At 43.6% G+C, this 25,701-nt stretch overlaps 1 protein-coding gene across 1 annotated transcript in view; it reads left to right on the top strand.

Annotated features, from left to right (window-relative positions):
- The first annotated feature begins 1,039 nt into the window (after window positions 1–1,039).
- LOC121942505 (B-cell lymphoma/leukemia 11A-like) overlaps window positions 1,040–25,701 on the top strand; it is a 43,573-nt gene continuing 18,911 nt past the window's right edge. The window contains exons 1-2 of the mRNA XM_042485724.1: window positions 1,040–1,529; window positions 4,185–4,577. Coding sequence (XP_042341658.1) covers window positions 1,475–1,529; window positions 4,185–4,577 — 448 coding nt within the window. The 5' untranslated portion in view covers window positions 1,040–1,474. The remainder of the gene's footprint in view (window positions 1,530–4,184; window positions 4,578–25,701) is intronic.

A 25,701-nucleotide genomic window follows, 5' to 3' on the forward strand; every position in this document is an offset into this window, starting at 1 on the left:
TTTTACCTCTGGTTGTTGCATTTACGCTTCAAAAATCCCAAAGTGGTGTTCCCTTGTGAAGATTATCTTGCTGAAGAAAACTTGTAAGTATCATATCAACGCCTCAAATCATAAATCTTTTTTTTTTTTTTTTGCCACAGATCTTATTTTATGCAACAGTAGGCCTACAGTTCAAATGGCAAAATCCCATAGGCTTTTTGACGAGGAAAGCAGGGTGATGCTAACTTCCACCTTTGCTTACAAAAAAAGTCATCCTTAAAGCACTCTACAAAGAAACAGCTTTTCTCAGTGGTCCCTTGTAGAAAGCTTTAAACTCACACATTAAACAAAGAAAAAAAAAATGCAAGCATCAAGCATCTCTTCTCTCTCTCTCTCTCTCCCTCTCTCTCTCTCTCTCTCTCTATATATATATATATACACATATGCTTCTTCTGAATTTTTATTTATTTTATTTTGTTTTATTTTATTTTATTGATTGTGTTGTTGTTTTACAATGTCATAAATTAAGTTTTGGGCATCAGGCACAGAGCAGGAAGAACCCTACTGAGTTTATTTATTCATTTATTTGATTTTTTTATTTTATTCATTGACATATTTTTATATAGTGCCATGAGCTAATTTTTAGGAATTAGGCCCAGAAGGGGCAGAACCCTGCTGAGTTTTTTTTATTTATTTATTTATTTATTTGAATGTACATTTTTATTTAATGAATGGTGAAATAAAAACACTATCCTACCTTCATGCAAAAAAAAAAAAAAATTAAAAAAAATACAGCGATCCACACTGTAAATTTACATAATCACTTAATATTCATATCAGCCTGGGAATAGACTCTAATTAATATGAATGGAGCAGTAAAGCTGCTTTACTGCTCCACCACATAACGCTCTGTGCTTCATGCGCTTTTTACTGCTCCTCCACTTCCTTGGATAACTCCTCTCTCTCTCTCTCTCTCTCTCTCTCTCTCCCTCTCTGTCACTGTCTCTCTCTGTCTCTCGCTCTCTCTTAGCCCAGCCCCCTTGATCCCCTCTGTCCATTGGTGTCTTCGGGGTCTCTGCCTCCCCTCCACCCCCCCTTCTTCCATAGGTAGTCCATAATGAGTGTCCATTGGTTTTTATTACGCCTTGTCCCCCTCCCACTGGCCGGCTTCGCCCTGCCCATGTTTTCTATGTCTCAGTCCGTCCATCTCCTGACGTTCAAGTTCGCAGGAACGTCACGTCCGCACTTGAACTTGCAGCTCAGGGGGGTATCGCTGTACCCCCATCACTCTGTCTTTGCGTAAAAAGTCATGAAGAGGTCCGCACAGCCCGTAGCGCGCGACGCCTCACCCTCTGTGTGATCTGCCGTTCATTTTTTCTTTTTTTTTTCCTATTTGGATGTCAGACGCATCAATGAAGATATTTCATTTGGAGTCTACCTTATAGGAACGGATTTCCCAATGTGAACTCAGCTGAAAAGCCGCCACTAAACCAACATGTCTCGCCGCAAGCAAGGCAAACCCCAGCACTTGAGCAAACGGGAGTTTTCGCGTAAGTGGACATATTAATTTGACTTCATTTAGCTGTTTGTCCCTCTGAGCGAGCCACCTCTTGTTCTCTCACACAGGGCAACTTCCTCGGGGAATTTGAATAGGTATGGACACAGCCACGTACGGACACAGCACGCTGTCCTGAGTGAAATTACAAACACATCCAAGACTACAGGTTATTCTAAATTGATTATTGGATCGCGAGGTGGAAGTTTTTGAAACAACGTGACAGGGAGCTTGAACTTGTGTTGTATAACGCAGCCTTCAAGGTTTCTTTCGCCATTAAAGGGCATGCATGGGCTTTATGGCCAGAGACCTTTGCCTATATGAAGGCTGCCCGAGTCTGCTGCCATTTCGCTCATAAGTTTTCAGGTATAGAGCAATTCCAAAACAACAACCTTCGTTGTTCTTTTTGTTGTTATTATGCATTTACAAAAGGTTTGTGCTGCTTTGGACACAGGGAAATGGTGTTTACATACCCACTTGTCCACAGCGCAGGGACCTCGTGTGCGTTTAAGGCGGAATATAGTTTCTGTGTCACAAATTCCTCACAGCTGCTGCTTTAACATCACGTTTTATTTTTTAATGCGCAGCTGTGTTATTAACAGATACGTGTTGTATCAATCCACGCGGATCACCGTCAGCGGATTGTGTTCTGCAACTATTGGTTTTACGCGCGTGTGTGATAAAATTGCAGGGCATTGATTGAGATTGCATGATGGTATTTTTATGTGGGGTTGCGTTTATATTTGCAGGAGAATTCCCAGCATACGTCGGATAACAGCAGGAACTGCTTTATCTGTACACTCTTGTGTGTATCAGTGAATGCCTATTGGATATGGATATGTCGCCAAATATACAGATTTATTTAAATCAGGAGCCAGTATATTTCTTTCTGCCTTTAAATGATTTTAAATGTGTCCGTGCATGCTGTTCCAATTTCGGTTGAAACCAATTACGCTCTGGCAACATGTATGCCTTCATTTGAGGGATAATTGTCAAAAGGGTTTGCCAGTGGGGGGCGCAATGTGATTGTAGTCCTGGGGGCCACTTATGAACTTGAACTTGATCCACTTTATCCCTGTGCTGCTTGACCAAGCGCGTGCAGAGGATCGTTTCAGCAGAAATAAGTGATTGTGTGTTTTATGCACACTGTGCTGCCCATCTGTGGTTTATAAAATGGGAAAATAAAGTGAAATATTACAAAATGTTAGGAAAAAATGCAAATATAAAGTGTGTAAAGACAATCAGTTCTAGGCATGTTTGCATGAAACAATTTACAAAAATATACACATTTAAATAAAAACTTTTTTTTCTCTTGCAGAGGTTTAATACAGCCTATATAAATTGTTATTTGAACTCTGACCCAGATCTTTTAAGTTCAGTTATACTTAGTTAAAAAACTTTTTTTTTAAATTTTAATTTTAATTTTTAATTCACATTATTTATTTTAACAAGATAATTAAAACCTAATCTTTCTTTGGGGGCACTGGTGAGCTGTTATGTAGCAAAAAAAACCCCATTTTATTACATATTCATAAGGCAGGAGAAATTGACCTACATGCTTGATACATGCATTTGTTTTTTACTCCGTTTGAATGTGAAAAAAATTCCCCATAAAAAGAAATTATTGATCTGCCGGAGCCATAAAAATCTAAGATGCCAAATGAAGAGGCTTGATTTCCTGATAGTGAAACCGACCCACTCCTGTGGCCCAGCAGGGAAACACAGGCCTAAACTACTTTAAATTCTGCCGCAGTCAGACGCCTGCAAAAAAAGGATTATGTTTGAGTTTTCAAAGTTATTCACATCACTCTTCGCGTGGCATCAAAATGAGATTATTTGGTTTGAAGAAAATCTTTCCACCTAACCCAGCCTCACACACCCCGCCTATGTCCATGGCATAAGCTGGTTAAGATAAGCTCCAAGTAAAATAGGGGCAAATTCCCTCATCTTTAATGCAGTCGAACATACAGGTAACAGGGCCTATCTTGCATAGTCCCTCACCACCTCCTCGTCTGACCCGACACGGAATTAAAGGTTGAACCGGCGGCAAGAATTCATCACATCTTATCTCAACATCCCAGTCGGGGCGCCCAATGTCGTTTACCGTGTGGCTAGATTACTTCTTTTAAAATGCTCTCACTCTCTCTTCTCCTCTCTCTCTCTCTCTCTCTCTCTCTCTCTCTCTCTCTCTCTGCCAGTACTTCAGGGACCTACTCCACATCCAACCCCTCAATGTCTAACCTTGGTTCACGAGATCCCAGCACTTTTAACGAAATGGGGTCCAATCATCTTGAACTCAAATTAGAATCTATTTTTTGATTCTCAGAGGTGTTAGGTTCATTAAAAAAGCGAGATTGGCAGCACAATAAAGAGGGTCAAGCAACTTAATCGTTTGGCTGCTGCCTGCAAGCTGAACGTGTCAGTCCTTATCGAAGTGCTCTTTCTTTCTTTCTTTCTTTCTTTCTTTCTTTCTTTCTTTCTTTTTTCTTATACACATTTCCCAACTTGACCTTATTCCTGTAGATGTCTCTATTTATTGTAACAAGAAGCACTCAGTATTGTGCTTCCCCTGACACACATTTATTAACAAGCTCTCCAGAATCACTTTCTTTCTTTAAATCTCACAATCTTCTGACTTTCTTCCCTCCAGCTGAGCCGCTGTCAGGTGTTTTACCAGAAGAAGACTCTCAGGACTCCCCCAGGCTGGGAGTGGCTCAGGGCGAGCCCCTCAAAGGGGACCAGGACCTGCTGACCTGCGGCCAGTGCCACTCCCGCTTCCCCCTGGCCGACATCCTGCTGTTCATTGAACACAAACGGAGGCAGTGCCACGGGAGCCTCTGTATGGACAAACCCCTGGACAGGCCGCCATCCTCCCCGCTCGCCTCACCCCTCTCCACGTCCTCGTCGCACTCGCGGAGCCACCATCAGCACCCGCGGAGGGCGTGTCACCCCGTGGAGGTGGCCGTTCAGGTGTCGCCGCAGGATGAGGATTGTTTATCTACGCCCTTGCAAGGAATAATCCCCAAGCAGGAGAATATCACAGGTAAACACATGTGGGAGCTTAAAATGGCTGCTGCACCAAACAAATGAGCAGGAAAAACAAAAGTCTTTTGGGTGTAAAGGTGCAGAGTGGGACCACACTTCCAAAGGTTCATAGAGAGTTTATTTCAGAAAAGGAACAAATGCTTTCTTTGGTGGTTGCTTCCGGTAGCGGGGATGCATCCAATCTCAGAGTGTGACATATCTGCATTTAGGAGCTTCCTCAGCAAGCCATGAATCCACATGAAGACCATACCAAGCTGAAAATGATTGTGAGAAACATTTGCAGATAGTGAAAAAGACACACACAGACAAAGAAAGAGATTATAAAAGAGAGAGAGAGAGAGACTGCATCACAGATGTGCTCAGATCCTGTGGCCTCCGCATTCTCTCATGTGGTGCTGAGAGATGTATCTCTATCCCTCCCTGGCTTATTACACCGCCGTATCTCCCGTTCCCTCAAATATGCGCCTGCGAAGCCTCACTCCGATGCTAAAATTAAAAAGAGATAGAGAAGAATGTAATTACGCCGAACTGTCGAGCGTTTATTTGAGGAACCCTACAGCCACTAATTGTCAGTGTTTTTCTTGATTTGAGTAATTAAGGACTTCTTAAGGCGGCTGGTCGGTTTGTTGTTTGTCCACCGGGGCTGAATGGGGCTGTAGTGAGAACATGAGTGGCTGTGCAAACAAGCGTGGGTCCCTTATGGCTGGTTTTACAGAGTGGGGTTTGATTTTGACCGGCCTATTTGAATGTTTATTCATTTCCTTTAACAGATCCGATATCGTGTGCCAGACTAGGATGATTGTCTGGGCAGATTTAATTTGAAGCCAATTCAGGCTAAATGTGTGGAGAGCAGCGCTCAATAATGTGCACTACTGTACTGTATTAGTCAGCGCTGCAGCTCTGCAGACGGCATTGTAGAGGGACTACTGTTATCTGTTGTTAGCCAGTCAGCCCACTGTCACACAGAATGACCACTGTTCATTAGTGTGCAGTTTGTTAAACATCTGCTCCGTGTATGAGCACACACACATGCACACACACACGCACACACACAAACACATGGACATACACATCATCACACGCGCGCGTCCACATCCAACATGCCTCTTGGCCCTGTCAGCTGTTTGAATATGCTTTTCTCTGCTTATTTAGTTCATCATGCAGTGGAGTTCACATGATATCATAAGGTCAGTAGCATTGTGAGCGGAGCTTTATTTATAGGCCTCATGTTTCTTGGTGTTGTGTAATTCAGGCTTTGCTCGACGCTGTAATGAAAAGATTAATTTGGTTGTACATGGAGAAAGGCCGTGCCCTGTTGTGACACCTCAACCTGACTCTCTTCTTACCCTGTTACAACATGAAAACATTAAGGAAAACATGAGTGTGTGAGGTCAAGTTTACAGATAAGGAATAATGATAAACTTGCAACAGATTTGGGGTAAAGCAGAGGATGCAGCCACTGTACATTGTTTCTTTAAAAATCTATGAAACAGGTTGCCTTGAAAAATTTAAGTAAATATTACAATTAGTCTTAATTTATGTTTACTTTGGATTGAATTAAGTTTACAAAAAATGTAGTTATATTTAGTTGATTTTATAACATTGTTGCAACTTAGTTAAGTCAGTCTAAGTTTTAGCAACTTTACTGTGTTGTATGTCTGTACTGTGCTGGTAGAAAACTAGTGAATTATATTTGTATTGTCTTAAACATGTTACCAAAACAGAACTTGCAGATCTCCTAACTTAATCACTGGCAAAATACTCTTTGTGATGATCAAGTGAAGTCAGACTAACTTTGTTTACTGAAGTTGCTAACACTTAGAAAGAACAAGGTCGTCCCACATTTTTAAGTTGCAACAACTAAGGAACTACAGCTAAATTTTGAGTATACTTAACAATTAGATATAAAGTAGGGCTGTCAAACAATTAATTTTTAAATGTCAATTAATCCCACAATTCCAGTAGTTTATCGCGATTAATTGTATTCTTTAATCATGTTTTCGATTCCATTACTTTGCATTTCAAAAACAGTTATGAAGTCCATATTGACAAGGTAAAGCAATTCTCAAAGTGGGCATGTCTGTAAAGGGGAGACTCATGGGTATCCATAGACCCCATTTTCATTTAGATATTTTGAGGTCAGAGGTCAAGGGCCCCTTGTGAAATGGCCATACCGTTTTTGTTAGGTCTTCACGTTTCATATGATACCAGTATCATCACTCTAGCTTTAACTCGGTACCCGGTATAGCCTCTTAAAGACGGAATTGTTGATTAATGCAATAAAATTTTTTTAAAAAAAGTGTTATATACAGACTTTAATTGCATTTCGATGAATACATTAATGCTGACAGCCCTAATATAAAGTACTCATAAATCAAGATTAATAGCTATATTTACTTTTATTTTTCAAGGCCACTGGTTTCCAAGATTATTTTAAGTAATGTCAACTTGTCACATTTTACAGTGTATAGAATATTCACACACATCAGTCACATATGCCTAAAAGCCCCACCACCACCACCTCTGTTTTCTGTGTCCAAGATTGATGGATGCAGACTGGCAGTGCCAGCGCGCCACCCCATGCCCCATATGGTAGCTGCCATGTTCCCTCACCCTGCTCAGTTAGACGCTGACACTGAGATGAGGCATCTCAATACATACTGTCCCTAAACACTGTACCTCTGCCAGGCCGGCTTCATGTCCAGTTTATTCCCGGGCTGCGTCTTATATGTTACACCCTTAAAGATTTACTGTATCCTGCTGCTGTGCATACACTCACATGAATGTGACCCCCTCCGCTCCCCACACTCCTCCTGAAATGTCACTTGACGCAGATGGATTTCTGTATGGACCGCAGCGTGGAGGGCTGAAAGAAGCTGCTGGACTAAAGGAGCTGACACCCAGGATGGTTGAACTTGGAGGTGGAGTGAGGAGGGGGCAGTGGAGGGGGGCGGTTGTCTGTAATACACCCAGAGCTGGAGATGAAGCTGTGCCTCTCCGTCTTTGGGACAGCTGAGGCCGTCTGGGAGTCTCATGGCTGCAGCTGGGGCTGGGGTCTGCAGTCTGGAGCTGCGGGCCGTTAGGAGAGGGCAGAGCAGCCTGCGTGCCATCATTTGCATGATAAACAATTTAAGATATGCATAGGGACACCGTCGCTTGTCTCCAGATTATGGATGGCCCAGAAAAAGAGCAGATGACGGTTTCTCACACAAACTATGTGACTGCAGTGTAGTGTAAAAGTGGATTTATGTCACGGGATGAAATCACTATAAAGCAGTGGTGAAGTGGATTCATAGTTTCACATTTGTTATTCAGCAGATTAAATTATCAGCGCAATGAATGACTGTTGTCTTTCCACACTGAGTAATTGGACGAAGATGCTTTTCATTGTTATGATTTAAGATGCACTCCTGTGTAGGCTTCATCATGGCCTATGTACCATAATTAGTATTTTCACAAAATCGTTTCTCTTCGCTAGATTTTACGAGTCCGGTTCCACATTCTTGTGCTCATATTGCTACATTACTGTGTCCTGCATTTATCCACCCCAGCATTAGCACCTCTTGCATTCTCACCAGTGTAGCCATGTGTGTTAATGAGGCCATTGTAGCCGCTCCAATCGACCACTATCTTACACTTTTGCTGCCTCTTTCCAGCGCACTGCCTCCATTGTAACCTGGACTTTGAATCAATACTGAGTTAATTATGGCAGCCACCTTTACCCCCCTTTTTTCCACCACGAGGAGGAAAACATTCTGACAACAGAGCCGAATTTCTCGTAACACCTTTCTGTGGCTGTCTTCATGCAGCAGCTTGCCTGTCCTGTTTGTCCCTCTGTGTTGTGGAGACAAAGGTATTTAGCAAGCTCCGTATTGGCACTGTGCCACCTTTCTCCAAAAGCCCCACACACTCCCTCATAAGCACACATATACACACTGGGTATCTGTTAGGCAGAACTGGGGGGCTGGGCATTGCATGGAGAGTGTGTGTGTAAGTGGCGGGGGGCTCCTTGGGAGTGATATCTTTTTTGTAGTGTGTTTGTGCGTGCACGCGGGTCCGCATGCGGCGTGCGCCTTTGTTTCGGTGATCACTTTAATTGATACTGAAAAGGCACAGATGCATGCTATTGTAATTATTGGACACCAGCTAATATTATCAACATAAGCACTCCATTGTCTGCAAAAAAACTGACTCTAATTTGATCCAACAGTTGCTCCGGGCTCTGATAAAATCGCTCCTATTTTTGGCTGTGGGCTCCACTAAGTTTTAATGAAGGTGAACAGGAATGGTTTTTAGGATGAATTTTTCATAGAGGACATTTTTGTATTCTGAAGCCGAGCTCTAAACACCCGCAAATGTTGTCGGCGGAGCCTTTGTTGTTGAATTGAGTGTTCGTGGCTCTGGGTGCATTCAGAAGTCTAGTGGATGTTTACATGGTAAGTGTAGATGTGGTGTTGAACTAATGTATGTGCATATGTGTGTGTGTGTGTGTGTGTGTGTGTGTGTGTGGTTTTCGACCACTTAAACTGTTTAAAGCTTCCTGTGTGTGTGTGTGTGTGTGTTAGAGAGAAAAAGAGGAAGAGGAGTGAGTGTCGGGCTGTTTGTTAAAGCTTTACTACTCTGGGCGTGCAGGCTGAACATGAAAGGGTCTTTGACTTGGCAAGCCTCGCCTGAGGACACCCCTCTGTGGACTATGCCAGGCCAGACTTGGCACAGAGCGCTGGGCCTGAGGGACGGGCTGGGCCTAAATATGTGTGTGTGTGTGTGTGTGTGTGTGTGTGTGAGAGAGCGAGGTAGAGGAGGTGTATCTGTGTGCGTTAAAGCAATGTTTTGTGGGTTTAGGAAGCAGGACTTATGGTGAGGTGGCTGCTGTGTGTGACTGACAGCGGGGGAGTGTGTGTTTGTACTTAAGGGTAGGTATGTGTGTGTTTGTGTGTGCTGTCCTCAGGGCTCCTGGCTTGGGCTTCCTGTGTCTCTGTTTGTCTTCTAACAACCCCGGTACCACAGCCTCAGGCCATTCAGGTGGAGGCTAGTTCAAGTATGCACACACACACGCACACAGACACACGCACACAAAAAGAGGCTTACACAAATGCATGCACCCACCCACAAATGTACACACACCTGTTTTGTGAGCACAACAATGCCCTGCACAGATGCACACGCACACTGGCACACATGGACAGTGTAAACCCCCTCCTGTGAACTTGTGTTTTGTCTGTAATAAATGTGTTGTGGCAGAGGCCCCATGATGTGTTGTGAGTTGATGAGATCTGTCAGAAACATATGATACTTATTTCAGCCCTCCTCCCCTCCGTACACTCTCTCTCCTTTTCTTTTCTCTCTGTCTCTTCATCTCTTTTCCTCCCTTTCTCGCTCACACACTCTCTCTCCTCGCATCGCTCCAGTAGTTTGTCTCGAGGGACTGGAAACTCTAGGTTTTGGCTACATTAGCGTGTCTGCACCTCTTAAAGGCTTCCAACATCCACTCTAGAGCTCATTCTCACTCTCGCAGATTTGGCCGCAGAGCAAGCCAGACGACACACACACACACACACTTTGCTGCCTCTTTCTTTCCCCTTTACCTACTGTCAAACGAAGCCATACGACAGAAACAACCTTGTTTGTCCACGGCTACGTCACAACGGGTTTAAAAAGTATCTTCAGAAATAAGCGTGTCCTGCCGCTGTCCTGTCAATAGCGTGGCAGGCAGTCACATCACAGGGTCAAGGGTCAGCTGACAGCGTCAGGGCCTGTCACGCCAGCCGCCGGCTTCACCACCTGCAGGTTAATGACTTTATTTTTAGACAGAACAGAAACAGAGAAGAAAAAAGTGTCTTTGATACAGCTGTAGCTCAGGAAGTGGCAGATGAGAGCAAAAAGGAGAGAAGTAGTATTTTAGGAAGTAGGCAGGTTGGTTTAAGAATGGGAACAGATTTTTAAGTTTTTTTTTTTGATTTTTCAGAAAATAATCCTTTTTTTCTTGTATTTACGTCATCTTAACTGTTCAGTCTGCAGGGTATAAAAGTCTGCAATTGCTTGCAGCAGCTACTCCTCTCATCCATCAGTGTGACCTGATCAGCTCTGAATGGACCAACAAATCAAAAATCCACCCCACGAGCCAAAAAACTGCTGCCAAGGAAAAAAAGAACTCATGGAGAGCTCCACCTGGGCTGCGTTCACAAAAAACAAAGTAAATGCCTTAACATTTTCACTGGCCTCCATGCTGGTTTATACTGTTTACTAACCCTTTTTCCAGCCTGTCTGTGACATTGAACACGAAAAACCAGAAAAAAACACAAAACAAAAAAAAAAACAGAAAGGCATGCTGCAGAGCCAGGTACACGACTCTGGTCTTCTAGCAATGAAAGAGGAGTCTCTTGTCTATTTTAAGGATTTTCCATGTTTAAAAACCTGCAAGCACGTGCTAATTTTGGTATAAAAGGGGTATTTCTTACTATAACCTCCTGCATTCAGTATGTCAGCTCAACCTCTGCAGTTTCTATTGTGACTGTGGTGTCTAAAGCTGCGGTGCTGAAGGACCATTGCTTTGTCTTTCTCACACCCATGGTGATAATGCTGAGGCCATGGGAGAGCCCTGGTGGCGAGGGGCGTCCTGTTAGTCTGAACCCACTGATCCTGGTCACTATCTGTCTCTATAATGTTTCTTTCTCCACTATCTGTCCCGCTGCAGGTCCCAGCACTGGGCTCGGCCTGTCAGAATGCATGTGTCTATTGGGTGTGTGCGAGTCTATTTGTGCCTTTTGTATGTGGCTGGGTGGTCGTCTACAGCTGCGTCTCGCCAATCTTATCTCAACCAGAGAGATACAGGACAGAGAGGGCCCCTGCGTCTGACGTTACACTTGTGAAAACTCGCAGCCCTCTGTTTGTGTGAAAGTCTCTGAGTGCCTTAGCGTGTCGGTGTGTATGCAAACCATATCTGCCGCTGCACTTTTCATAAATGTATACTAATAGGTTGTTGTATTCCTCCGGGAAGGAGTTGTGTTCAAAAGCTCATTGCCTCCTAATAGCTCAAGTTAACTGTACATTTGATCTTAGATTCAAATCCCACGTCTTTTAAAACGATGATCAGAAGATAGGGGCCTCATTCATTTTTTAAGAGAGTGCTAATTTAGTTATTAGAATCACTTTAGGCTATATGGCAGTGTTGGTGCACCGTAGTTTGCCTCGCACAAAAGCGTGCAGGCACGACTTGGCAGACAAATGAGATCGGCACACACCGCCATCACTTATGCACAGATGCATGCACACACATACTTACACCTTCACTCCATCCACCCCCCCACACCCAAACTGACCCCCAACCCTCATCGCGCACACACACACACACACACACATTCATAAATGCACACTCCTGTCCCAGGCACCCTTTACTTTTGCAGGCTGAATCTCACTGATAACATGCTGGCGCCCTCATTTAAATTTGAAGCGCTTCTTTAATCTTCAAAGGCCTGATTGCTTTATGAATATGCATGGACTGAGCTGACTCTCAGTTCATTACCTTGTTGTAAATTCTAATGACCATTAGGGCCCCGCGCGGTAATTGCCAATTGTTTTGCATTTTTGATTAGCCCATTACCGGAGCGCATTCTGAACATGTCTGCCCTGCCTGCCTGCCAGGCCACGGCAAGAAGCAGAGGGAGGGAGAGAGAGAGAGAGGAGGGGGAAAAAACGGGGAGAGCGTGCAAGCAAAGGTAGTGTGAGGGGTAGTGAAACATGGTTAAAGCAGCGTCAATTTGGATGCTTGGCTCAAAAATTTTGTTTAGAGAGGAAAGAGAGGTGAGCTGGAGGGGTGGGGGGATGGAAGACACAATGCAAGAAATGTAGAACTGGATGTTCCCTTAACAAGCTCCGTCCAGCTTGTTTCTGCAGAGCTTGAGTGCAAGAGCGTGTACCTGGCTGCTTTTATGTCAGCATGTGTATTTGTTGACGATGTGCGCGGACGTCCGCCCTCACTGTGTGTACATGTCCAAGTTTGCGTGCAGTTTGGTGGATAGGGGTGGGTCGTGTGCTTGGAGCAGCAAGCAGGTTCTTGGTAGTGCATCCCAATGCACGCCGTGCCTGGGACTTATGAAAGATTGATGGCTCCTAGCAGAATGGCATCGCCCCGCTACAACTTGATAACATCTAATGGATAATTTAGCGCTCTAAAACCGGCAGGCCGGTCCCCCTCTCTGGCAGGTTGGAGAGGACAGCAGCTGCTGGGGCTTCTGGGGCTGCTGTGTGTCGGAGAGAGAGAGATGTGAGGACAAGCAGGAAAAAGAGGAAGAGAGGGATAGAAAGTGCGTGTGAGTGTTTGTGTGACCGTGATGTGAGTCTCTCTCCCATGCCAAGAGTAAGCTTGTAGTGTCACAATTGTTAGCCAGGAAACTCTCTGGCCCCTTTAACTACATGCACCTTAACTTGTAAATATTCCTGAAATAGTTGTAGTTAGAGTTGTGTGGGAAAAAACGAGATGCAGATGTTTCTTCACGTAAGAGGAGCAAGTCTTGTTTCTGGAAATCTTCCAGCATAAGTGGAAACATAGCAACAATTAACTTGTATTTAATTTAAAGGAATCTAAAATAAATAATGGAGAGCAAAGGTTACAACATTTTGGGCCACTATGGTATTACACTAAAGCACATGTTGTCTCCATATACTTCAGATCAGTGATACTCAACTTCTATCTAGAAATGTTCTATCCTAGAAATGCCCCTGTATATACCTGAAAAGCTGTGACTGGCCCCTGGCCTCCTTTAATTTTCCAAATGTGGCCCCAGGAAAAAGCAAGTTGAGTATTTCTGCTTTAAAGGGTAGTCTTCTGTTTTCTGACATGTTATTTATTGACATTTCATCACAAAATACATGCTACATCTAGTCTATTTTTATAGATATAATGTGGGTAGACGACCTATTAGTAACTCTCTCAGTATAATGCAAATCAGATCAATGGCACCAAAAACTAAGGCTTCCAACCATTATAAGAGTGCATTACTTTTTGCCACCAGGTGTGCACGAAAAAGTGTCATCTGGCAATAAAGCCCCTTCCCCACTGGACAAAAAACTCACTAACATCTGTTTTTTGTCTTTAATTGGAAGTGTTGTGCACAATTGGTATTCTTTGGGACAAATGACTCTGCAGTAGTGACAGATTTTTATTGGCTTCAGCTGACTGGCTCCAGTCAGCAGTGATGCATACATTACAATTGGTGGATGCACTAATTTTTGTGCCTTTAGCCAACTAATGCAATGTAACGAAGGGCAACCACTAATTTCATCAGTCTGTGTCCAAGAAGTGAATGAACATTGTTCCAAATTAGTCAGCACCAAGTTTGAAAGACTAAATAAGTATCAGATATGAAAAAGTAGTAACGACTAGAACATTTTCACTGGCCTCCGTGCTGCTTTCGTCTGTTTACTACCCTGTTTTGCTGCATGCTTGTGATGTCAAACGTGACACACTAGTTAAAAGAAACAGAAAGGCATCTACTGCACATGGGAAAGAATTCTATTGCCTATTTTTAGTTGCTTTTCCCGCATATATCCGCTAATTTTAGTGGGAAAAGGATATATGTTTGAAACTCTATCATTTCGCCTGCCTGTGTGACAATTTAACATGCTCTTCTTGTGGTGTGCTTATTTTCCTACTTGCCGCCACCCATAATGAGCAGAAAATAATGCATGGAATACTGCATCACTTGGGAAAAGACCTGCTACGGAAGATTTCCATATAGCAGACCTGAGCTTGAATGCCGAAAAAGCCTACCTAGATAATTGAACCCATAAATGTTACAGGAACCACGTATGACAGGGGCTTCTCTCCTCCGATTCTCTTTCTCTGTCTCTCTCTCTCTCTCTCGTGTGCACCATTCATAATCTCCATAGTGTTTACACACAGCTCCTCGCCTACTGTCAGTCTCTTATTCCCACACTATTAAGCTGTTGACAGTTTGGTTAATCGTCCCGCAGTTTGACTTCAGGGGAACCGGAGAGGGGTCAGTGGAGTCCGTCTCCGAGGTGTGGAGGGAAAGTGGTGTGCGTGCTGTTCTTCGCTCCGTGGCGTGCCTTCGTGTCATGAGTTTGTCTCGTTTTAACAGGAGCAAGAGGGGGGTGCACTGGCAGAGGAGAAGGGGGCGGGGGGGTTCTGTCTTTGCTCTGGTCTTGGAGGGGCCAGGAGGGGCCACAAACACAATGGCGAAATTGTCCTGCTTGAGCTAGGAGGTAGTGAGGTTAGCGTACTTGCTGGCTGGTCTGTGTCCAGCCTGTATGTTCACACTCACACATGGAGATTGAGAGAGAGACGTAGCAGCAGCAGCGGCATCAGAGCCTGCTATGGCCAAAGGAGTCTCAGGCAGACAGCATGATAGATGGCTTTGTTAAAGGGTCCCAGGGTGTCCCCTGAACTTGAAGCACTCTGTTTATCTTGAATAGGAGAAGCCCAGAGTGTTGGGGGGCAGTGAGGAGGAGGAGGCGAGGGAAAAAGGGAATGATATAGCTTTCAGGGGAAGGGAGAGAAAGGGAGTGGAGGAGGAGGAGGGAGAGCGAGGGCCTGTATCTGGGCAGGCCTGGCTGGGGGTTGGGGAGGTTAAGGGGGGGTCGTGAGCAGGCATGGCTGCTGGAGAGACGGGAAAGAGGGGGGATGGGGCAGTTCTCCTCGTAGCTGTCCATTAACAGATGAACTTGGCAATGGTCCAGGCCTCAAAGGTCTTGGGAGACACACACGCAGACACACACATGGATGCACACTTCCCTGGTACCTGCTGACTGTGGATGGAATGCCACCATGGTTCGTTTTTGTCCGGAGGCGAAAGAGGACACGTCTCTGGTTCACCTATGTCAGAACCAGTTCAGACCGGTTAGCCAGCCAGGCCGAAGGAGGCAAGACGGACAGGCCTTGTTGCCCGGCCCTCCTCTCGCTCTCTCTCTCTTCTCTCTCCAGCTCCTCTCGTCCTCCTCTGTTTTCCAGGCTTTAGAGGAGGAAACAGAGAGAACCTCTAACCTGAGGGCACAGGACAATGCAGAGGAGAGAAAAAAGAAGCGAGGGAGCGTGGGAACAAAGTGAGAGACGAATGGATCCGCTCGTAAACAGGGTGGGAAGAGGAGGGAAAAGTGTTTGGTTGTTGTTGGTACTCTCCTCTTGATGGGGCAACATGAGCTTAACACTGCTGCTGCTATTGTGTACTGAAAACATTACAGCAAACATGAGAGTGGTGAAAAACTGGGGGAGAGAATTTGATATGGAAGATGTACATAATGGAGCGTTGTGCCGTGTGGGCGAGAAACCTTCTATTTGTGTCAGCTTTACATGCACACATATACCCGCCGATCCATATATCATATATGTACACATGTGGCAGTAATGTAAATTATGTCCCCGAATGTGTTTGTGTCTGTGTACGCCATAAAATATGGACGCGGATCCGCTCCTAATTACAACTCGGATGTGTCCCTTGAGTTTTGAGAGCAGGCTGTTCACCGTTCCACTTCAAATACTTTCAGCTCAGGCACAAACCTTGCCTCGAGATGGCACATCAGAAAGCTCCGTCACATCACGGACATCTAAGGCATTCGAGGAAGCGAGAGTTTATATCTGCAGGATTGTAGAAATTCGTAATTTGAGTCCTTGTTTAGGCTGCAGCTATCATTTGTCTATCATCTTGATTAAATCGTCTCTGTGATTGATTTGAAAGTATACAGTTTTGCACACGGTTACAATATCAAGTAAAAGAGAGAAAATGTGGTCAAGGCAGAAGCGAACTGCCGAGGTGGGGAAAGTGATTTGTTGAAAAGTGTGAAACATGAGTGAAAAGGTTGTGTGTGAGGCTATGATGAGGTTTATGTAAGAAAAGGAGTAGATTAGGTGTCAGCTTTCTAGCCTTGCAGGTGTCTCTCTTTTTCTGTCTTTTTTTCCCCTCACTCTGTATTTTCTGTCCTCGCTCAGGGCCTTGTGGTCTTTGATTTTGACAAATGGACACTGGACAAAAGCCACAGTGAAGTTGATTCATCTTGTATCAGATATCTTCAAATTATTAATTTACTTTGATTCTTAGAGGTTTTGTATACATGTATGAATGTGATGAATATATGGACTCGGGCTGAGCAATGAGAAAGGTTTCAAATATCAAAAGCTGGCATTTAAGCTTTGTCAGATTTATAGGCCTCTTTACTTATAATTGATTGATCTGATATTTCTTGATCTGAATCAGGAAACTTAAAGAAAAGTTATTTGTTTAATATTGATGCATTGAGCAAATTGACAAATTGTGTTTAATGTTTATATTTCTCAAACTGACATTGGACAAAAAAATTGGACATTTTTGCAAACCACGGATTAGTACATTTGTGCATTATTTTGTAGCAGATATACTGCAAATCACTTGGTTATGTATGGCACCAACATTTTGTGGCAGCTGGAAAAGCAGGGTGAAAAACATGCCTTGATGTGTCATTTATAAAATGACAATTTGGTGGCTCAAATGGTGCTGGGAAACACAGCGATATGCTACAAAAACAACCAGGTTCTGTAAAAAAAAAACATCCAGGTTTGGTGCCACAAACGCTGCCGGGAAACCCCACAACATGCCACTGAAAAATCAACTAGGTTCTGCATAAAACCACCCACATTTGGTGGCACAAACACCGCACTGAAATGCTGTGGTGAGCCACTAAACACACCCGTGTGTGATGCCACAAAGGCTGCTGGGAAATGCCAAGATATGCAGCTAAAAAAAACACTTAAGTTCTGCAAAAAAAACCCACCCAGATTTGGTGGCTCAAACGCCCCTGGAAAATGTCCCGATGTGCTGTTCAAAACACCCAGGTTTGCTAAAAACCAAAAGGTTGGGTGGCTTAAATGCCACCAGGAAATGTTGTAATATGTTGTTAAAAGCACAAAAGTTCAGTAAAAGAAAACACCTAAGTTCAGTGCTACAACACAGCTTGGAAATGCTACAATGTGCCGCTAAAAACACCCAGGTTTGGTAAAAAAAAACAAAAAACAAAAAACATCATTGTTTCATTTAACAAACACCAGTGAAAATGCTGTGAAGGTTTGCCAAAAGACAGCTGGTGCTGTTGGTTTCTAACAGTGGTCACAGTGGTCTGAAACTTAGCTGGCGTCTCACTTAGGTGAAACACCATCCACCATCCCCTCCACCTCCAGATGACAAAAGTCAGCTTATGTAATACAATTTTAGAAATGTTGATATGAAATATGCTAATGTAACATATTCGTGGTTTTCAGAAACATACAATCGTGAATATTTTCTTCCGGCAACTGAGCTGAAAACTAAGGTATTACAAAAAAGCATTTCAATTCCCAGCCACAACCTAAAGAGTGACTTGATGTCCAAACCTGCCAAAATAAAATAATCAGCTGATGTCTGGTGCATCCTGGTAAATGTCTCTAAGGTCCTTCTACCAGCATGTGATGTCGAATCAAAGGACAGTTGTGATGCATCTTGTGTCATCTAGATTGAGTGAGTTTTTATGTATAAATTCATCACATGCATGCTGCGGGGCAAAACATGGATAATGCATGTTTGCGTGTCTGTGTGTGCATGTGTTTGTCTCCGTGTAAACGCATGCAATCCCATTTGCATGTATTTCACACATGCTCACATTAATTTGTTATTTATAAAGAAGGTTCTTCTTTTCATCTTCCCTCTTTTTTTCTGGGCTCTTTTCTTCCAGCCCTCCAGCTCTTGCTCCATTTCTCAGAAACACATTTTTCTTTTCCAAAACTCTTGCGTGGCTACTTTGGTGCTGAAGCCAACTAAATATCTTGCTTCTGTGTGTGTGTGTGTGTGTGTGTGTGTGTGTGTGTGTGTGTGCATGTGATGATGGCTGTTTTTTTTATAATGCCCCCCTGCAAATTTGCATATGTATATGTGCAGATTGTATGAGAAGAGCTCTCACACTTAGACCAGTTGGACGGGGAGGGCGATGGGGGCCGTTGCAAGGGTTGTCTGTGTGTGTGTGTGTGTGTGTGTGTGTGTGGATGGGGGGGCGAGTTGCACTTTCACCCCCCCCCCCCAGACAAAGCCGGCCACTACCCCCAGGGGATTGTGCGCTCTCCGGGCCTGTGTCTGGTGTGTATGTGTGTGTGTGTGTGTGTGTGTGTATGTTTGTGTGTGTGTTTATGGAAAGAGACAGATACAAAGACGGAGAGAGTGATTGAGAAAATTTGAAGGCGAGACTTTGTGTGCATGAGATGCAGACAGAGGATGCTGATGGTGTGACACAGTGTGTGTGTGTGTGCGTGTGTGCACGGGCATACATGTGAAGAGTGTGAGACTTAATGGACTTGCACAGCCCCATGTAGCATCCTTTGCATGAAAAGCAACTCTGTGTGGCCTGCTGTGTTGTCTGCATCTTGTTCAAAATGCATTAGAATACATAATGCATGACAGATGGACAAAAGAAAGAGATAGGCATAAAAAGAGAAGGTGTGGATCGAGAGATGGACCGATAAGACAGACAGGAAGGAAGGGAGGTCGGAGAAGAACGGAGGTATGGATTGATGATTCTTTGTCTTAGTGGTGATGACCCAGAGATGTCCATGGATGTCAGATTAATGGGGTCAGTATTAAATAGCAGGCGTCAGGATTATGTTTACATCAACTGTCTGCTGGACAGTGAGACAATGAATGAGTTGGTTGTCGTTTATTGTGGAGGACGTTATGTGAAGTGGGTTTGATTGATTGTGAGAAAGCTGTATTTCTTATCAAATGTGGAAGCAAGAAAAATTCAGCACTTATGACCTGCAGTGGCGTCCATAGAAAATGTTTATATGGGTGCCCAGATGGGGCCACTAAATATATTTGGGTCACACAGCCCAAGTATTATGTTGGAGTTGAAAACTACTATATCTTGAGGTGAGAGCTCAAGGGACCACTTTAAACCATGCTAGTTGCTCCCTTACCAAAATCTTGCCCAAATTTGGAATGTTATTTAGCTCCCCTCCTGACAAGCTATGTCGACATGGTTGTAACTGATGGATGCCTATGGCTGTCTTGTTTCACAAAATACCAGCAGAGTGCTCCAGTGATGATGTTTTTCTGTAAGCCGACATGGAAGTGTGCGTTGCCCTGGTTCCCTTGTTATAAAGCCTATGAGATTTTTCCATTGGATTTTGGATCATTTCAGAAAATAAGCTCTATGGAAAATAACAATCTATGATACTTGATGTCCCATGACTTTGCTGCCTCACCACAACACGACTGTACAGCCGTGTTCGGTGTGATGACATTCTGTAGTCTCATTTAGCCACTTGATGGCAGCTGTCTTTTTTAAGACTTAAAACTTAATGAGTGGGGTAAATGAGAAATTCTTTTCAGCTTGTGTTAACCACAGACCTGTTTTCAGGCATCTAACCAAAAACCCATTCAAAAAACCCCACTTACTTTGACATGAGTGAACCAGGAGTGCTACTGCTAATTTCTGGGTTTTAGGATTCATTCCTGGGGTACTGTATACGTTCACTCCAGCTTAAAAAATGAGCACATTGGGGGTCTTAAAGACAGTAATGTTATCCAGTTATTTTCAGGGGGGGCATGCACCCCCTTGACCTCCCAGAGGGGCACCACTGATAACCTGTTATGACATAATTAATTTGGTACCCAATACAGTTTGGCTTTTATAATGATAAAATTTGTGCAGTTCACAAGTGTCATTAATAGCGCACGGGTCACTATGTCGATAGTCAATATGAAATCCCATTTAAGTGTCCTGTCTAAAACCCGGTTTCAACCCGAGGCCTGTATGCTAAGAAAAGGGCTATCTATCGCTTGGACAGGCTCCAGCCTCGCTGACCTTGATGTTTGTTTTCCTTGTATCCCCAGACATAAACATGGCTCTTGCATCCAGACACACAGACAGGCAGGAAGTTATCCTCTCTGATGTCTTTCTCTTGCATCTGGCTCCTCGGTGAACGCCGGGCAGATGTATTGGGTTTGAAAATGTGTGTGTGTGCTTGAGTGCAGAGCCATGTGAACCCAAATGGTGTGTGAATTTTTCAGTGTGCATTTCTTCACCCACTCGCCTCCCGCCCCAGCCCTTCTCCTCTCTCATACCTGTCAGACTGGTTCTCTCTCTCTCTTTCATTAAAGCAAAGCCCTTCTCCTTTTTCTTGACCAGGTAGTATTTTGTTATCAGATGAGAAACCAGACTCCCTTATGACAACCCTTTACCCCGTAGTTCAAAGTGCCAAGATAATCGTTCTCTATTTATACCTTTATTGAGGCAAGCCCTTCTCTGCCAGCGAGCGGTCTGGCAGGGAGTGCTTTCCATGCTGGACATGCCCTGTTCTCCCCAGGCTCTGGTACTGCTGTGGTCTGCCAAGTCGCAGGGCCAGATTGCCTGTAATAGGCCTGCCATTTCCCTCTCATCATCTGTCAGCACTCTGGATCCAACTGCAGGGTCCAAAGAGGACTACCACTCTCCAATTAAAAAGGTTAATTTGCCCTCGCCCATCTCTTCCGCCTCCCCCCACCTCCCTCTGCAGCTTGCTATGTCTTCATTAGCACCCATTTGTGCTTCTGTGTCGCTTTTCTTTCGTTCTTCTGTTAGTTGCCTTTTGTAAACACTATTTTACAAAGAATAGGTAAGGGTGAATGTCCATGAACAGATTATTTTGAGCGAGCGTGTTTATTAAATTGTTCCCAATGGTTGAAAAGTGCCCTTTTTATTGCCTCGTCCAAGCAATTCAAGTTAAAATCAGCTCAATTTCTTTGCACACTGCGGCCTATTTAATTTCACTTTGTACTTTTAGCACTTTAAACTGACCAGCCTCAGCAGAGGAAGCAGGAGATTAGCGAATACTTTGACATTTTGGGAAATGTGCTTAATTCTTTCTTTCTGACAAATGGGAAGATCAATAACACACTAATGCCTGTACTTAAAATATGAAGCTGCAGCCAACTAGCTTAGTGTAACAACTCAAAAAAGTGGGCAAAAAGTCGGCACTGTGAGGTTGAGGCAACCAGCAGAGACTTCAGTTTCACACTTTTCCAGTCTTTATTCCAAGGTAAGCTAACCAGCTGCGTGCTGTAGCTTCATAGGCACTAAAAAATACTGGGTCACTTTTAACCCAATTTGGGTCAATTGAGGTGCCCAGTATGGGTCAATATAAAGTTTACCAAGTACCCATGGATATAAAAATCACTGGGTCACCAATCACATCCCCAAAAGTTGTTATTTTGACCCACTTTCAAAACAAACCAGCCACCTGTGTATAAGCTCAATGAGGTCAGTTATATGAACTAATATTTGGGTCAGTATTTCTACTGCATCAGAAAACAACCCAAAGAAAGACCCAAAGCCAATACCCTGAAACTGGGTTAATGACTGGAATCCATATTTTTTAAGGATTTATTGACTGTAAAGATATGAGAGTGTTGTGAATCTTTTCATCTGATTCTTGGCAAGAAAGTAAAAAAGGCATATTTTTTTCAAAATTTACCAAAATCATTTATTTCTTTGAAGTAAGTTGATGTCATTCAAGTACTCTTAGCCTTGTTGTCTCTTGTGTTTCATTTGTGATTGGAGGTCAGAATTTTTGAGTTCCCAGTCAGAAATGTAAACATCCTCTGAAGTCGGATTTTTTACTCGGAAAGAGTGGAAGTGGAACAAGTGGAAAACATATATTGTAGTGAAAGTATCCCTTTGGTTTGCCTTGGAAAAAAATAAAAATCCTTTATTTTCTCATTTGAATGGATATGGTAAATGTACATGTGTTGTGGGTTCCTCTATTCTTATCTGCATGATGGTAATATGAGAAGCGTTTCATAAATTATTTTTTTAATTGTTATTACCAATTATTTGGAGATTTTACAACACAACATCAAAAACCCCAATTAATAATATCCTATTTTTATATAAATCAGCATTTTTAAGACTTTTGAAAGATTGTTTTAATACATTTTAATATTCTTTTTAGATTATTGACTTCTGTGCCTTTTAAGGATCCAAAGGGAACCCATTGTTAATTTGCACTTCTGTTTTAATTGTGTCTCATTTAAATTGTCATGCACACAATACTATCCAACTTTTATTGGTAGACATGTTGCTACAGTGGCTGTTATGCACAAAACACAGCTGTCATTAGCTGGTATTGCTAACAACAGCTAATCTGGCTAGAACTGGTGTTGCTATCAACATTGTGGTTTTTTGACTTGTTGCATTATAAAGCGATCAAGCTCTGACTTTTGACTTGCGTGGTAAATTGAACACACCACTAGAGTTACCACAGGTGTGGCACTAATACAACATAGCAAACTCAAATCTTTAAACTTATCAAACATTTTTTGCTTTGCAACTCATCATTCCCAACAAGGTGTTTTACAAACTGGCTCAGTGAAGGTGACAAGGAGGTAGTCCACACAAGAGATTTAGTCATAGCAATTAGAATTTACTAAACTAAGACACACAACAACAGACAAATCAAACCAATCAAACTAAAACCAACAATGCAGTGTGGATGTCTGCTGGAGGAAGGGAGAAAGCGAGCCGACACCTGGGCCAGCTTTTATAGCTGGGAAGGCCCAGGTGAGCTTAATCAAGCAAACGACCCTCCCATGTTGGCAAGCTGCCCGATGAGGCTGGCCATGACAGCCTTTAAGACAGTGCGAGGGTCGTAACAGTTGGACAAAATGCATCAGGCATTAGGATTATTCTAAGAATTGTATTAATTTGACAGGGAAGAGAAAAGCCTGCCTGTCTTGCTAGACTAGACGAGTGGTTGACAGCTGCTCCGATTTATGTGGTAGCCACAATTTATTCTCACTCACTCGTGTCAGTCTCATGAGCCAAACCTAAGAGGATGAGCAGTATGCAGGTGCTCCTAAAGAGTCACTGCTTCATTCAGACTGAGCAAGCAGAGATCTGGTTCGGACAGAAACCACCCGGCCTCACTAGACTTGCTTGGTGCCTTGGTCTGTTCCTGGCTCCTCTCAATTCCCTGTTCCCTCCCTCAACACCTTAGTTCTCCTCACTCCTGCCATCTTATTATCAGAGAGGTCGAAGGAAAGGCCCCTCTTGCATCTCCTACTCCTCATCTTCTCCTTCTTGCCTTAAGCTACAGCAGTGCCATCACACGGCAAAATAGCCCCAGCCCACCTCCCCCTCGTTCTTCCCTTCAGTGTGTCTGAATCAAATGTGTGTGGACGTACGTGGACATGTCGCTTTGTGAACCCAAAGCCCAGGAAGGAAGCTGCCCCTAACCGCTGCCTGTAGCGCTGCTTTCTGTCAGTTATCACCGCTGTCAAAGCTCCATCCCTGTGTCAGGCTATCACTGTTGCTAAATGTTGTGGGCCCCTTTTTTTGTATTTACTTTTGGGTATCTGGATTTAAGAGCAGGATATTGAGTAGGCAGTTGAGATAAAGCATTTGTTCTTAATGCTGGCATTCTACTTTTTGGCTTTGTGGCTTGTTAAATTTTGGTTTAGATCCTATTTGATTTTGGGCCAGTTTATAGACGTTTGGCAAAAGTAATTTGGCAAGCCTTCGTCCAGAGACTGTAAGGTGAAAAACTTTGCTCTCACAAAGCATATATGTGTCTTGCAGTTATTTTCCACAAGAAAAGGAGTAAATCAATGAGAGAGAGTGTTGGTTTAATGGATTTTGCTTTGAAGTGGAGACGTATTTTAAAATAAAAAGAAATTGTATGAAGATTGGATTTTATTTCTCTGCAACTGATACAAATTAGCACAAAATATAGGCTTAATCATACAATTAGTTTACCTTAATAAATCAGCTGTAGCAGCTGCGTCGTCATCTGCTGTTAAGTATAGTGGCATACTAAATGAAATTGGGGGTCACCCTTGGTAGTTTTAGCGATTAACATAAGCTAATGACTTGGAAGGATGAACAGGAGGTGGAGATAAAGAGGGGAGAGAGAAGGAGGGAAGAAGGGGGACGCTGTCTGGTTCCCTCACCCGCCATTAAGGGCCTTGCCCCTGGACTGGGAGAGCGGGCCAGTTTCCCATGCACCAGCGGCCCTCTTTGGTTACACAAAATGTCTGCCTGTATGGCCAGAGAGAGAGATATTATTAGCGTTATTTTGCCTCAGTTATCCGAGAGCATGGTGCTTTTAGGCCACCTTGTTTGAGTGGCTGACAGACACTTGAGTTTCTGCAGCAGATTAAATGAAATTTTAGCAGCTTTTTCTTGGGGCCAGGCCATAAAAACCACACAAAGGATGCAGCTGCCACTAATGTAATCTAGAATGCGGTGCTGCAGTGTAAAGCTGTCCACCACTCTTTTGTTTTTCCCCTTCTTCTCCCCTGCTCGGCTTTTTACACCGTTCTTGACACCCTTCAACTACACCCCTTCCTCTTCAGATAATATCCTTGTTCTTTCACTGCCCTTAATTCCTCTTTTCATCAGCTACCTCTCTGTGCACGCTGAAGGTGATGAAACCGGACGAGAGCAATAAAGGCCATGTGTTTTAAGAGCAAACATATCTTTTTATGCTGTGTGCGGCCTTGTCAAAGGCACACGAGATGGGACTGTCTACAGGGCCTATCAGCTGGACACGTATGGAATGAGTATAGGATCTTTACAGTTTGACCTTGCGCAAGCCTGCAAAGTTCAGTTCTCGGAATGCAACACAAGCAGTCCGCCGGGGTCGATGCCCCCGCGACCTCCGTGTCACTCAGAGGTTGTCAGCCCCTCTCAAAATGACAGGATGGATCTTGAGAACCTGAGTTCATGTTGGCAGGGAGTGGAGTAACATTCCTGTCAGGACCGTCATTGTATAAGTGATACAAGAGAGAGAGAAATAAGGAAGAAAAAAAAGAAAAACAGAGATGTGAATGCAACAAGAATTCCCACTAACGAAAGCAGTTTGTTAACTACATTTTTTAATCATTTAGAGTCGATGTTTGCATCGGCACAGCAAAAATTTTGCATGTTGCCTGACATCCAGACTCTGCCTTTGCTTTCTGTAAATGAAGTTTTATAGTCTGTTAGAGAAGCAATGGCACAAACATCTGGCCCATAAATCTCAGGTGGTGCTGCAGCCGGAGAAACCAGCTCTACCCATCCCCTGATCAGCCATTAATCCAAATTTCCGCACCTCCACGCCGACTTATTTATATACGGTTGGTTAGCTGGTACGC

The sequence above is a fragment of the Plectropomus leopardus genome, chromosome 4, assembly GCF_008729295.1.
Source record: "Plectropomus leopardus isolate mb chromosome 4, YSFRI_Pleo_2.0, whole genome shotgun sequence".
Lineage (NCBI taxonomy): Eukaryota > Metazoa > Chordata > Actinopteri > Perciformes > Serranidae > Plectropomus > Plectropomus leopardus.